General features: G+C 43.6%; 1 protein-coding gene across 1 annotated transcript; it reads left to right on the top strand.

Annotated features, from left to right (window-relative positions):
* Positions 1-4,128: 4,128 nt before the first annotated feature.
* On the top strand, positions 4,129-9,318 carry LOC119286751 (WD repeat-containing protein PCN-like). The gene is made up of 11 exons (XM_037566196.1): positions 4,129-4,483; positions 4,585-4,716; positions 5,078-5,399; positions 5,486-5,549; positions 5,750-5,863; positions 5,942-6,104; positions 6,395-6,548; positions 6,626-7,200; positions 7,712-7,893; positions 8,114-8,368; positions 8,666-9,318. Exons 1-11 carry the CDS (start codon positions 4,310-4,312, stop codon positions 8,952-8,954), a joined length of 2,424 nt encoding a protein of 807 aa, XP_037422093.1. The 5' UTR covers positions 4,129-4,309; the 3' UTR covers positions 8,955-9,318.
* The last annotated feature ends 4,157 nt before the right edge of the window (positions 9,319-13,475 follow it).

Genomic DNA, 13,475 nt, shown 5'->3' with positions numbered 1-13,475 from the left:
CTTGCACGAAGGACCCCTGTGTGAGGCGGTTGTACCAGGCGCATGGAGGAGGGCACTGGATTTTTTGTGTGTCGTGACAACATTTTCTGAAACTAGTGCCACGAGAACAATTTTTGGAATTACTACCACGACAACGTTTTTGAAACGGCTACCACGACAACAGGTTTTTTCGATGCCACAATAACGTTTCAACTGAAGATTCAAGAAGATTGCGAAGACTTCCCGACACCCAAGGCTATACCATATCATGCTATTATGAATTGCCTGAGATGTTCATCCCTTTGTTGTTTGCACTCTTTGATTGTGCAATAGTCAATTATTAGGATGATCTCCCATAGTAAATATCAAGTTAAAATGTGCTCTTCTCAGTGTTGCAACCATCTATAACACGTAGCTTTTCTGGAGTGCGTCATGTCCACATGAGTACAAATGGATCGTGAGGTGTAAGATGACAGTTATGTTCATTGGTCAATCGGTAACAAAGGCTAATGTGGCAGGGCTATTGTGGTGGTCGGGCCCATCCATAAGCTGGTAATGGAGTGTTGATGTGGCAGGCCTGCAGGGCTGGATAGGCTGCATGTTAAGTTAAATAACATAGTGGGGATGCATCTCTTAGGTATATAGCATGCCAAAATTTAGAGGGTCTTCTACCTTGTCCACCTGCAAAAAATTATCACTTGGAGTAAAAGCAGGGGATCATTAGTAAGGACCTTGCATGAGGTGTCTAGGAGGAGCACATCCTGACATTCTCCTGGGCATGCCAACCCGGTGGATGAAGTGGTGGAGATGTCAATTAGGCGAGATGGTTCGTGGTGTCTTGTACCAGATGTGGTTTGGAGTAGTAGGTGAGGAGTCGCAGGGGTGCAGCAGCGCCATCTCTGGCCACCGGGGTCGCATGCAGGAGCAGGCTTCTTTCCTTTAAGTGGAGAAGGTTCAGGAGAGGAGCGGGTCACATGAGGGTGCACTTCTCTGGTGGCCAACGCCAGACGAGCTGGGATGGGCCGAAGGGGCAAAGGTGGCGGCGACAACCCTAGCCACCTGCTCACTCGGGGAGGAAAGAACGAGAGAGAGAGAGAGAGAGAGAGAGAGAGAGAGAGAGAGAGAGAGAGAGAGAGAGAGAGAGAGAGAGAGAGAGCTGCCCAATCCACAGGCTCAAGGGCGATTTTCTTTCTCATCTCTTTTAGTTGCACAGTGAAATCGACACGGTAAAAAGAGGAGCATGTGGATCATGTGGTTGCTCGCCCCTTCTCTCGCTCTTTTAATGCTCCAAGGAAATGCCGCATTAAAATTTATTAGTTTACCATACTTTGATGTATGGTAAAAACGGTTAGTTATTTGCATGTTAAATATTTCAAAGTTTTTTTGCAAACAACTGGGAAGGTCCCCACCTACCCCATCCACTATTTTTTCACTAATTCAAAGTTTTTTGCAAGCGAATATATCTATAAGGCAATAAAAGAACAAAGAAACTATCTACCCTAAGCTAAGTTGTCAGTACATTATGACAATAGAGGAACAAGCCGTTGCTCCACCCCGAACTCACGTAGACGACCTCGGTTACAAAACCGTGCTACCTACCCAAGGATGAGCGTAGCCCTTTGAAAATAAGGTTGTTTCGCTGTATCAAGAGGCGCCAAACATGCTAGAATAATTATCACTATGAAGCAATGCCTATTAAAACGTCGACACGTCCACTTGATTTTAAAAGGCTTCTCTAGTTGTACCCCAGGTGCAACTAAAAATGCGTAGAATGTCCAAAGTCCATGTGTGGCAGAGAACACATTAATTCTCATATGATACCTTCCCGTTGGTCCTCTCCCAAAGCTAAATGATAGTTGATGTGGTATGTGCAACTGCAAAATCTAGCATCATATCTACTCGATGAATAATCTATGGAGCTCCAAATAGAATGTCAAAAATCATGTTCTTGGGAGAAAGGACCACTTCATTTTTTTCTTGTATTATTGCCAGTATAGTGGTATAGTGTGTAATCATAGAACAATACGCATCCATATAATGATTTGACACTTTCCAAAAATGTTAGCTTCCTATGGCAATGCATAAAGTAATAGGTAATACCAAATATCATTGGTCACCATGCTCAATATACGTCATTGGATGGAAAAATAATGATGGTTCAAAACAATGTGGGTGCATCTAATTCGTCTCTCTCCCTCTCTCAATACGTGAAAGATCACATAGCCAACATGTATATTCCGAAAGTCTGGTGAGGCCATGGACATAGATACAAATAATGGGATTTGGTAACCTATGAGATAACTCAGTTGGAAGCACTGAACAAACTTGAAATCGGAAATTCAGAGCAACTTCTAGAGAGGAGCACAAACTGTTCTGTGACTCCAAACAATCCCAATTCAAAGGGTCCGAATCATTTAGGCAAAAATCTAGCCCCAAAATTCGCATCACCCTTGTGTGCAAAAACTAAGAATATTCATGGACTTGGAGGGGGCAATCATTTTGCCCCCTTAGATTGGATTAGCTTGTGCGGAATCAAAGCTTGGAGATGGTGAGGAGTTCACACCTTCCGTAGCTTGGTGAGACGCTGCTACAGTGGCCACATAGGAGGGGGCAAATGCCTACCGTAGGGGTTTGTCCCAGGTGCCTGATGTGCCATATGTCAGTGAAAAGGTTTCTAACCTCGGCTGCCAGCCATGTCTTGCCTCCATGATTGATCTTATGCCGACACCCTCTTTTCTAACTAAAAGAGAAGAACACAAAAACAAACATGTTTCAATTCAAGATATTGATCTATCAACCTTCACTAGCAAATTAAAGCTTTTCACTTATTTTTTTCCAACTTTGTACGGTTCTATTTTCTTATGAAAGCATGGACTATCCGTATTAACCTAATGCACATTACAAAAATTATTTTGAATATTGATAAGATCAATAGTATCGTTGAATTCATATTTTAAAGAAATCCCCAATGGTATACTTGTTAGAATAGACATCTCATACATTGTTGGTCTTATCGACAATTAAAGTACATCTTAAAATACATAGTGGCAATATCTTTCCGAATGAAGGTTGCAAAATACTTACGTCGTTAACAATGACTCATGTGAGAACATGAGAAGGATCATCAAGCCAATGTGCGATGGTTCTTGCCTTGCTTTGTTCTCTCACCTTTTCATGCTACCACTTTTAACTTTGATTTATACTTGAGAGGCAGTATCATGTCTATCTCGTGGGGCACATTGCTCCAATGGGCTTGCTTGCATGAGGCGTTGCGCGAAACGATCTCTCCATTTGTGACCTATGGCAGGAGGCCTTGGATCGACTCCTGGGCCACAAGAGAAATTCTCTAAACACTTCGATGCCTCTTATGATGTGGATTCTCCATTAGTTGGTAGAGTGTGGTGTCGTAGGCCATGTTTCACCCTCCATTTTTATGGAGTTGTTTCGGTGTGGCTGACCGATATCCTAGACTTCATGCTTAGATCTTTATAGGGGGTGTGCGTTCTGTTGTACTTGGCGGGGTGTTTATGTTTCGGTCATGTATTCCCCTTCTTCCTTAATACTCCTGCATGGTTTGATTTCATCTTCTTTGGGAAAGAGAAATTAATACTTCTTTATCTAACCTAGCTATATCAATATAGAAAGAGCGAGTTGCGAAAATCGAACATATCTCACCCGTCAACAGTGTCTATCCAATGATCCACATCGCTTTGGTGTTAGTGTTAAATATGTTTAGCACTAAACACATTTAGCATTCTCTCTCCTAATAAATAGCATGCCTAATATCAACATCAACGTTAACCGGAATGTTAACATGCAATACAATTGCACATACGCATTTTTTTTTTTGAAAAACATGCACACACAGTTCCTAGTACTTAACATTTTTTTGAGGGGAACACAGTTACTAGTAACTGAAAACATCATTTTGGATTGGTTCAGGCAAGACCGTTTTCACACTTTTTTTTTCTGAGAACAGCCCGGTTTACACTCGAAGGGTTTACAGCCCAAAACCACCACATCGTCGACATTTCAAGCCCACTAAACCCGTGCCGCCGCTCAAGAAGGCCCAGCTCGCCAGCCTCACCTCTCGTGGCCCTCACGCTTGCGTCCCGGCCAACCCTACTTGACCTCCTCGCCCCGCAAAACCCTAACGAGCGGCGAGCCGCCTCTCTCTGAGCATCATTCACCCTCGCCCCCCAATCCCGCCGCGGCCGCCCCCATCGCGGCCGCCCCCGAGCTCCCACCCCGGAACCTTCTAGAACGCGCGGATCGCCAGAGCAGCCAGCCAGCCGGCCGGCGCGCGGCCATCGCCGCCACCGACGCGCGCATGGAGAAGCTCCGCATCCACCACTGCGGCGGCCGCGCGGTCGCCTGGGCCCCCTCCCCCATCGTCGCCCTCGCCACCTCCCCCTGCGCCTCCCAGGTCGCCGCCGCGCGGGAGGACGGCTCCCTCGAGCTCTGGCTCGTCTCCCCCGGCTCGGTCGGGTGGCACAACCAGCTCGTACGCTCCCTCCCCCCCCACACCCTCCTCGCCGCGCCGAGGTTTCTGCGAGCGACCCCGGGATTTCGCCGTGACCTGATTTTCGGTTTCTGTGGCCGCAGACTATACAGGGAGGCGCGGAGTCGAGGGTCACATCGCTTGTGTGGGTGCCAAATGGCGCAGGGGGCCGTCTGCTCTCTTCCAGCGTTGATGGGTCGGTGGCTGAATGGGATCTCTTCCACCTGCAGCAAAAGGTGCCGCACTTCGCGTGCTTGTGCTACATTTCACTTCCAATTCGAACGCACTCGTCATTTCACAAACATAAGGGGGATAGGTTTCCAACTTGTTGACAGTCTGTAGCAATGACCTGAAGTTCGAGGTTTTGTGCATACCGCCCGTAAGCGTGTGATTGGGTTGTAGAATGCCTGGTCTTCTTACCATCTTGGTTGCAGAAAATGCAATGTGCTAGGAGTGTATATCCGACATAAGTACCATTGGATGGTTATACATCTGTTTTTATTTGAATGTACTTGTATACTTATCGCTTTGCTATCCTATTTAGTCATTGTGAGTTTGTGGATGTAATCATGATGGTTTTATTATTCTCTTTTGCAGACTGTCCTAGATACTGTTGGGGTACCAGTCTGGCAGATGGCCATGGAGCCTACGGATGATCAATTGATTTCTGGAAATAAAAGCTCAGGATGTGCTGTGAATGGCCATGCAAATCATAATGGATCCACCGACTCTGAATTAAGTTATGTTGATGATGGTCAGAGCTCCGATGATGAAGATGATTCTGCCAAGACAAGCTCTTCGTATCGTGTGAATGAATTTCCGCGTTTGGCTCTGGCATGTGACGATGGTTCTGTACGCTTGTATAATGTGCCTGAATCTGGCCCGCTGACCTACTATAGATCTCTTCCAAGAGTGAGCGGTATGTCCTGTATATCTTAAATCTCCCTGTTTTGGCAGTGATTTCAACTAGGGTGATTATTTATTTATGTGCGTGCTTACTTGCAGGACGAGTTTTGAGTGTAACATGGAGTAATAATGCCAAATTCATATTTTCGGGAAGCAGCGATGGGTATGTTAACATACCATTCCAGTGTAAATAGCTTTTTATGATGGATCATATGTGATTCTTCACGTGTATATAATTAGACTGTTGAGCATCTTTCTTTCTCTTATATAATTATTTCTCAGTTATAGGTTATTGCTTTTTTTTATGGGATGCAATCTCTATGGGTTCATTTTTGTGATATAGTCTTGTACTATGCTCTACAGATTAATCAGATGCTGGGATTCAACAATTTTCCATGAAAAGTATCGCATCACTGCTGGATTAGGGGGTGCTGGTAGTGGAAGTGAATTTTGTATATGGTCATTACTATTTCTAAGGTGAGACAACGCATTTTCTTATGTCCAATGTTCTTCTTCCTCTACTTGCTTGTGTTGATTATTGCTGTTGCTATGTAGGTGCGGAACCCTTGTTAGCGGAGATAGTTCTGGGAGCGTTCAATTTTGGGATAACCGCCATGGAACTCTTCTGCAAGCCCACACTTACCATAAAGGCGATGTTAATGCACTAGCAACTGTGCCTAGTCAGAACCGGGTATTTTCTGCAGGATCTGATGGGCAGGTTGGTAGCATTGCTGAAACAGATGTTAGGTGGATTAACTACACTTGCGAAAAATTATCTCTATGTGTGTTTTTGCCTTAAAAAACTTGAGAAGCTGTTTGTTATTGTTGAATGCAATACATGTTGGGACATTTTCTTAAATTACAGTTGTGCAGTAAATACATCATATAAATTGGAAGTAGACTTCTCAATTAAATGTGTTAATTCTGTTTTTTGCAATTCAAGAACCCTTGAGTCAAGCATGCTGTACCTGGTTTTCTTCGCTTTCTAACTGAACAGTTGATCTCTAGGTAATTTTGTACAAGGCATCAAAAAATGAGTTCAGTGCTCATAATGAGAAGGTGGCTGAAGAGCAGATGCACAAGTGGGTCTATGTGGGATATGTTAGGGCCCACTCTCATGATGTAAGGGCATTGACTATGGCCGTACCAATATGCAAAGAAGGTTTGTGTTAGTGCATATTGTAACCTGACCTCCAATTGTGTGTACACTGATTTATCTGTGTTCTTTTATGCTGTCAGATGCTGTACCAGAGGAAAAGGTGGTAAAGGTTCGCCGCAAGGATGAATTCAGTTACCGCAAGTGGGCACATCTGGGTGTACCGATGCTCATTTCTGGTGGGGATGACACCAAGCTGTTTGCTTATTCTGCACGGGAGTTTACTCTATACGCACCTCATAACTTCTGCCCTGCACCTCAACGTCCATTGATAAATTTAGCAAGAGATTGCACAGTTAACGGAGATTCTGTGATGCTTGTCCAGTCTGTCAACTGCTTGGACGTTCTACTTGTATCAGTTAAGAACAAACTGACTCCAAGTACATCATCCGGAGGAGATGCTACGATACGACAAGTTGTTCATCTTAAAAGCAAGGGGTCTAGAAAAATAATAGCAAGTGCTGTCTCTACCAATGGAATGCTATTTGCCTATTCGGATTGTGTAAAGCCCTGCCTTTTCGCACTAAGACACAAGGGCGGAAAAAAGTTCTCGCTAGACAAAATAGAGTTGCCAAAGGGAATACCATGCTCTCAGAGCATGATGTTCACTGATGATTCATCCAGTCTGGTTCTATCTTGCAATGATGGGAAAATTTATGTAAGTTTTCTTTGATCTGACCCCCCTTTTGTACTCATAGGAGAACGATTAGCAGATGATCTCCATTATCTGTGCATTGTAACTGCTTAATTTATGCTGTTGTGGCTGCCATGAGCCTAAAGCTATTCATCTCATAGCTTATTGGAAACAATTCTAGTAGATTACAATATGCAGTTAAAATAGTCCATTTGAAGTTTTGTACATCCAGTATAGTACTATAAGATGTTGAACCTAGTAGTAGCACGTCTAACTAATCTGAATGTACAAATTGATACGGGTCCACTTCTGTCTTTTTGGGCCTTTTTACTCGTACCTTTACTAGTGTTGAATTGAGCATGAATGGTCGAATCACAAGGTTTAGAACAGGGATGTGATTTCTATCCCCAATGATTTGACTTATTTCTTGTACGGTGAAATACATCTTGATGATTGAGCCCATGGTGATGTTTTTTATGTCTTCTCATTCTTCTGTTAATTTGTTTCTGAACTTCATCTCTACTGCACAAATCAGGTTGTGGATATTGCGTCAAGAAAAATTTCAAATATATTTCGCCCTACAAGAAAGATAGATGGAACAAAAACTTCTTCCAAAGAACCACCTGTCACAAAAATGTTTGTGAGTGCTGATGGGCAGTGGGTGGCTGCAGCTAACTGCTTTGGGGATGTCTACATATTTAACCTTGAGGTCCAGAGGTATGCTTCATATCAGTCGATTGTGTGTGACCCTCTGAATGTGCTTTCATGCCTAGTAAGATACTAATAATTTGCTAATGTACGGAGTACAATGTAATCTTGCCATTCACAAATTCTGTTTTGCAGTCCTTTAGCATGTGACTTGGCAGACCATTAGTTTCATGATTATGCATTGGAAGGCATGCTTTTGTACCATATCTAAACCTTCTATTATCTGCAGGCAACACTGGTTCATACCGAGAATGAATGGTGGCTCGGTTACATCTGGTGGCTTTTGTCCCAAGAACAATGCCCTTGTTATAACTACATCTAAAAATGAGGTTTATGTATTTGATGTGGAAGCAAAAGAACTGGGCGAATGGTCTAAGCGTCATACACATGAATTACCCACAAGATTCCAAGACTTCCCTGGAGAGGTCATTGGCCTCTCATTTCATAAAATGAGCCCATTTTCAGTCATGATATACAGTGCCAGGTAATAACCTTCTAATGCTTAGTGTTTTCCTAGTTAGTGTCGTCTATTGCTGACCTGTTTTTGGCTAGTTCACTTATGCTGCTGGTGTTTTAATGTTCTGAGCCCTGTGCGTTAACACATTCTTGGTGCTGATTTAATACATGTTTCATGAAGTGCTGATTTGTTTGCTTGGCATTTGCGAGGAAATCTGATTATATGGGAATTCATAGTCTCTGCTAGCTTTTTTTTGCCTTGTTACTAGAAGGCTGACAATGATTAACATGACGCTGAACGCATAAATGTTTCTTTCTTTTCCAGGGCAATGTGCGTTATTGATTTTGGATTGCCAGTTGTTCAGGATGTCCAATTGTCAACATCAGAAAAGACAGACTCACAAAAGGCTGCGAAAACAAAGGTTAAGCGGAAACATCGTGACGAAGATTTGAAACAAGAGAAAAGGAGTAACTTCACCTTCTTTGCATTTAAAGATCCGGTGCTGTTTGCTGGCCACCTACTGGACAGTTCAATTCTGGTAGTAGAGAAGCAATGGATGGATGTCGTCCAAGGATTCGGCCCACCGGTCCACAGACACATATACGGGACATGATCCATCCATCCATAGTAGCATTTGAACTTGTGGCCCTCGTAACAGGCAGGCAGCCCATTCTTTTTCATCACCGCCGTGAAATGTTTCCAACCCCAAGCAAGTTGTCTGGCATGACACTCCCAAGATGTAGCAGCACATAATGTCTGCTATTATCATCTGGCGCGATAGCAGTCTGGGTCAATTTCTCTTTGGTGGCTTTTCTTTCTTGAGTAGCCTCGTTGTATTCTTTTTCTTCACTGAAGTATGTTAGTGGACCCTTCACAGCGCCAGTTTTGTCGTACCGTGTCAAAATGCGCAAATTTTGTCATATGTAAACAATGTATCATCTACTGTTATGTCAACATATCTCGTTTGTGCGAGCCTTTGTGCTGTGTGTACGTGAGCAAATGATAGAACATGAAGGATGAAACTCGTATAATACAATCGTCGGCTGACAAATATTTTGTATTTTTAGTTAATCATTCATCAAAAAACATGATAAATCATTGAATCCCAGCCGATTGGACCTAAAAATTATTAGTTGAGTTTTTTTGTTGACGATCAATCCTTCTTTTTTCATTCACAGGTCACATGTTTTTTATCTCAATATCTAGGTAATACCCTCTTCGTCCGGAAATACTTGTCACCAAAATGAATATACCAAAATGAATAAAAGAGGATGTATCTAGACATATTTCAGTTATAGATACACCCTTCCTTATTCATTTTGATGACATGCATTTTCGGACGGAGAGATTATAATTGAACCGCGTATGAAAATGTGCGATTAAATGTTGATAATCTGATAAAAAAAATTAAAAACAAATACTAGAAAAAGTCAAAACCTTCCAATTTTTTTGTGTGGCAGATAAATTGATGCATGAGGTTCGCTCCAGTTTTTAACTCATTTGGACATTTGAGTAGCTCTCGGCAAAAAAGATAAAGTTGAGGTCTGTAAAAAAGTTTACTGTTCACGCACAGTTGTGACCCGATTTGTCTTTTTTGTTGAGAGTTGCTCAAATCTTCAAATGAGTTGAAAATTAGAGCGGACCTCACCCATCAATTTATCTACCACACGATTTTTTTGGATTTTTTGAATTTTTCTAGTATTTGTTTTGATTTTCTTTCATACCGGGTGCAAATGAGCCTGGGCACAGAAACACTGCATTCATGAAATATGGTGTTGAATTAAATGATGTAAGGCCAGCACAATCCCAAACGGACATCCGTTCTGTTCGAATTCTGTCCGTTTGGGATGGGCAAAAGGGCGGCATCCAGCCTTTTCTACATTTGTGTTGGCCGTGCGTCCAACCGGCGGTCCGGCCGATTGGAGTTTTTGCTAATGGAATGATTTTTTTTTGAAATTTTAACACTAGTTCATGCCAGCGGCCATAGTTCATGCTGGCTAGATCGCCAGTGGCTGACACACATGCCAGTCTACAAAATGATCAACCCCCAAGTATTTACGCCGTTAGCAAAGCAAGCGGCTGGCACACTTGCCAGCCTACAAAATGATCAGCCCTCGTAGTTTTCACGCCAGCAATGAAGCCAGCGGTCGGCACACTTGTCAGCCTACAAAAAATGGCCATAGTTCATGTCTCGAAGCCTCCCTAGTTCATGCCGTCTTGGTAGAACATGTCCTTTTGCCTTTTCTGGAACCAACTTCTTCTCTTCAAAGACATGTTGGTCAAGTCCACGGTCATGATGGCTAGCCCACCTCTTTTGCTTTGGTGTTAGCATTGGTGGCCTCGATCGTGAGCTTCTTTGTTTGGGTGGCGTCCTTCATGTCGGGCTTTCTCCTCTTGACGGCCTCTTCCATGTCGAGCTTTTTTGTTTGGAGCTCCATGTATATCCTCAGTTGCTCCTCCTTTTCTTGGCGCTTCCTCTCCTCTCTTACTTCCTTTTGGGTCATCATGCCTTGCAAAGTTTCTTGTAAGGCGGAAGAGGCCGCATCACGCTTCTCATCCACCTTCGAGTTGGTCTTGCCCCTCAGCCTCTTCACTCCATCTCCATCCCCAGCCACGGCCGCCGGCCCTCCATTCTTCTTCCGAGCCACATATAGATCTTTGAATTTGGGGCAATCTTTGACGAGCTTCCAACAATGGGTGATGGTGAATGGCTTCTTGGAATGTAGAGCGTTGGAGGCTTCCAAAGTTTGGAATGCCTACACAATCAAAGCGAAGGTCATAAAGTAATACTGCGACACATAATGCAAGAAAAATGCACCAAACATGAGCATGGCATAGGAACGAAGAGAATAAATTCATACCAAATCGCCCACGCCTAGGGCACTCATGGGACGGGCTTCAACGCTCTCAAGTGCGACACAAAACTTGTCGCGTTCTTGTTGAATAAACCCCCATATCTTTTGGATTGAGTTGATGCCACGGGTGCTCACAAACTTCTAGGGCCGAAACTTCCTACGTTCATGAAAGGTTGTATGACCTCTTTCCCAAAATACGACACCTTTTTGCTCGGCCCCAGTCTTGGGAACTTGCCCGATCTCCTTCCAACTCCCGCAAATCAACGTGTCCTCATCTTTGGTGTACGATACCATGCGAATGCTTTGCTTTCTCCTTTGTGCATTCGCTCTTTGGGTGAGCTCATCGATAAACAAAGGCTCCTCCTCAATGCTGACACCCTCTTCTTCCTCTTCGCAGTAGATGTCTTCATGCCATGAGTTGCCATGGTTGCCACCTCTTCTTCTTTGTGGCCACCAAAGTGTTCGACACCATCTTGGCTTTGGGTCTCGTCGGGATCAAAGCCTTGGCCTTGGCTATCGGAGTGGAAGGCTTGGCCAGGACCATCGTAGATGATGTTCTCCATGAATTCGTTGAAGTCAGGGACGTCGGCCATCGGCATCGGGTTGTGCGTTCCGTCGAATAGGTTGCGGGCGTCGAGAAGGGAGGGGCACCCACCAAGGAGAGAAAGGCCCTCCTTGGGGCGCCGACCAAGGGGGAGGAGTCTAGTCCAATTCGCCCCCCCCACACACAAGGGGGACACCACTTCCTATTGGGCAATGGTGGCCCAATACTCCTTCCACCACTTGGCCTTTTAAGGCCCGTTGATATTAAATTAAATATAAAAGCCTCCAAACAATCACTAGGGCCTTTTATTATTATTTTAACATAACCGGAAACATTTTCCACCTATATATTATTTATCGGTAATACCTGATATTGTCCGATAATCTCCGAAACCCTTCCAGTGACCGAGAAACGCTTCCGGTTCCTCTCGAAACTATTCCAAATATTAATGAAACAATTCCACAAATAAATCCTCGATACTCTTTTCCTACGAACACTCAACAGATCGTAATTACCTTAAGATCATGATCCCATAGGTTCGGTGAATCATGGACATGAACGAAACCCCTTCTTTCAATGACCGATAGCGGAACCGTGGACGTCCATATCGATCCCTATGATTACACGAATGACATTAGAGTGAACCTTTGGTTATCATGTGATATTACCTTTGCTTCGCGATACTTTACAAAACCCGAGGTGTGTCGGTATCCTCCTGAGTCATGCATATGCTCACTATATCGTCATTCTTGCTACTGGTTTTGTTCTTCTTTCTCGTTGAAGTGTTCTGGCATTCCCGTGATATAGTCACCTATGTCTGGCTAGACGATGATTGATGTCGTCACACCGAGAGGGCCCTAAGAATATCTCTCCATCGTTGGAGGAGAAAATCTCACTCTCGAGCTATCTAGTCCCTTGTCAAACTTTTCGATGAACCTGTAAGTTGTCATTATGATCATTGTGTTACATATGATACTTGAGCAACCCCAAAGTTCACTATACGGCAGGAAGTGACTACGATACTCTCATGGTCTGAGGAACTAAAAACACATTCTAACACTCCTTGTTATAACAACTGCTTTCAGGCGATATTATCTCAAAGTATAACAAACAAGTTTGGGGCGATTTAATATGACCGTTCTTCTAACTTCATCCTCTAAATGTTTGTTTTAGAACTATCGTTACACTTAATGACATCCTCAGATCTGGAAAACATGATCACCAACAACACTAAAGCCAATCTTAGAGGCAAGAATAGGAACCTATACTTTATCGTTTATCATTTCAGACGTGCATATGAGTTTCCCACTAAATCACATATTTCAGGATCATAACAGTTATAACATGAAATATAAACTCTTTAATTATGAAAATGAAAATACAATAATACGATATTATTGCGTCGAGAGCATATTTCCAACACTTAGCTCGTACCGTCCCTATCCCTGGCAGTAGGATATAGAAGGCTACCACTACGGAGCTAGGGCTGGGCCAACACGTGCCCTGGCCTGCCCAACCATGCAATTTTTTGTAAGGTACACATACTATTGGGCATTTCCTATTTGGCGCCCGTTGTGCCCGTTAATGTGTAAACCGCAAACCGGTGCACAGACCCTTCGCACTGGGCCGACCGTTTTAGTTTTCTTGTTTTTTTACATTAAAAAACGCGCAAGGTGGCTCGAACCCGTGATCACTTGCTCTTGAGAAACGACATTAGCCACCGGGGACACCACAC

The sequence above is a fragment of the Triticum dicoccoides genome, chromosome 4A, assembly GCF_002162155.2.
Source record: "Triticum dicoccoides isolate Atlit2015 ecotype Zavitan chromosome 4A, WEW_v2.0, whole genome shotgun sequence".
NCBI classification, from domain to species: Eukaryota; Viridiplantae; Streptophyta; class Magnoliopsida; order Poales; family Poaceae; genus Triticum; species Triticum dicoccoides.
The sequence above is the reverse complement of the archived record's forward strand: the minus strand, read 5'-3'. Positions and strand labels throughout refer to the sequence as shown.

Excerpts from the sequence above, each read along its gene's own strand:
- LOC119286751 (XM_037566196.1), top strand. The coding sequence starts at position 4,310 with ATGGAGAAGCTCCGCATCCACCACTGCGGCGGCCGCGCGGTCGCCTGG. Across the intron at positions 6,105-6,394 it reads CTGCAGGATCTGATGGGCAG|GTAATTTTGTACAAGGCATC; the intron begins GTTGGTAGCATT and ends GTTGATCTCTAG. Across the intron at positions 7,894-8,113 it reads TTTAACCTTGAGGTCCAGAG|GCAACACTGGTTCATACCGA; the intron begins GTATGCTTCATA and ends TATTATCTGCAG.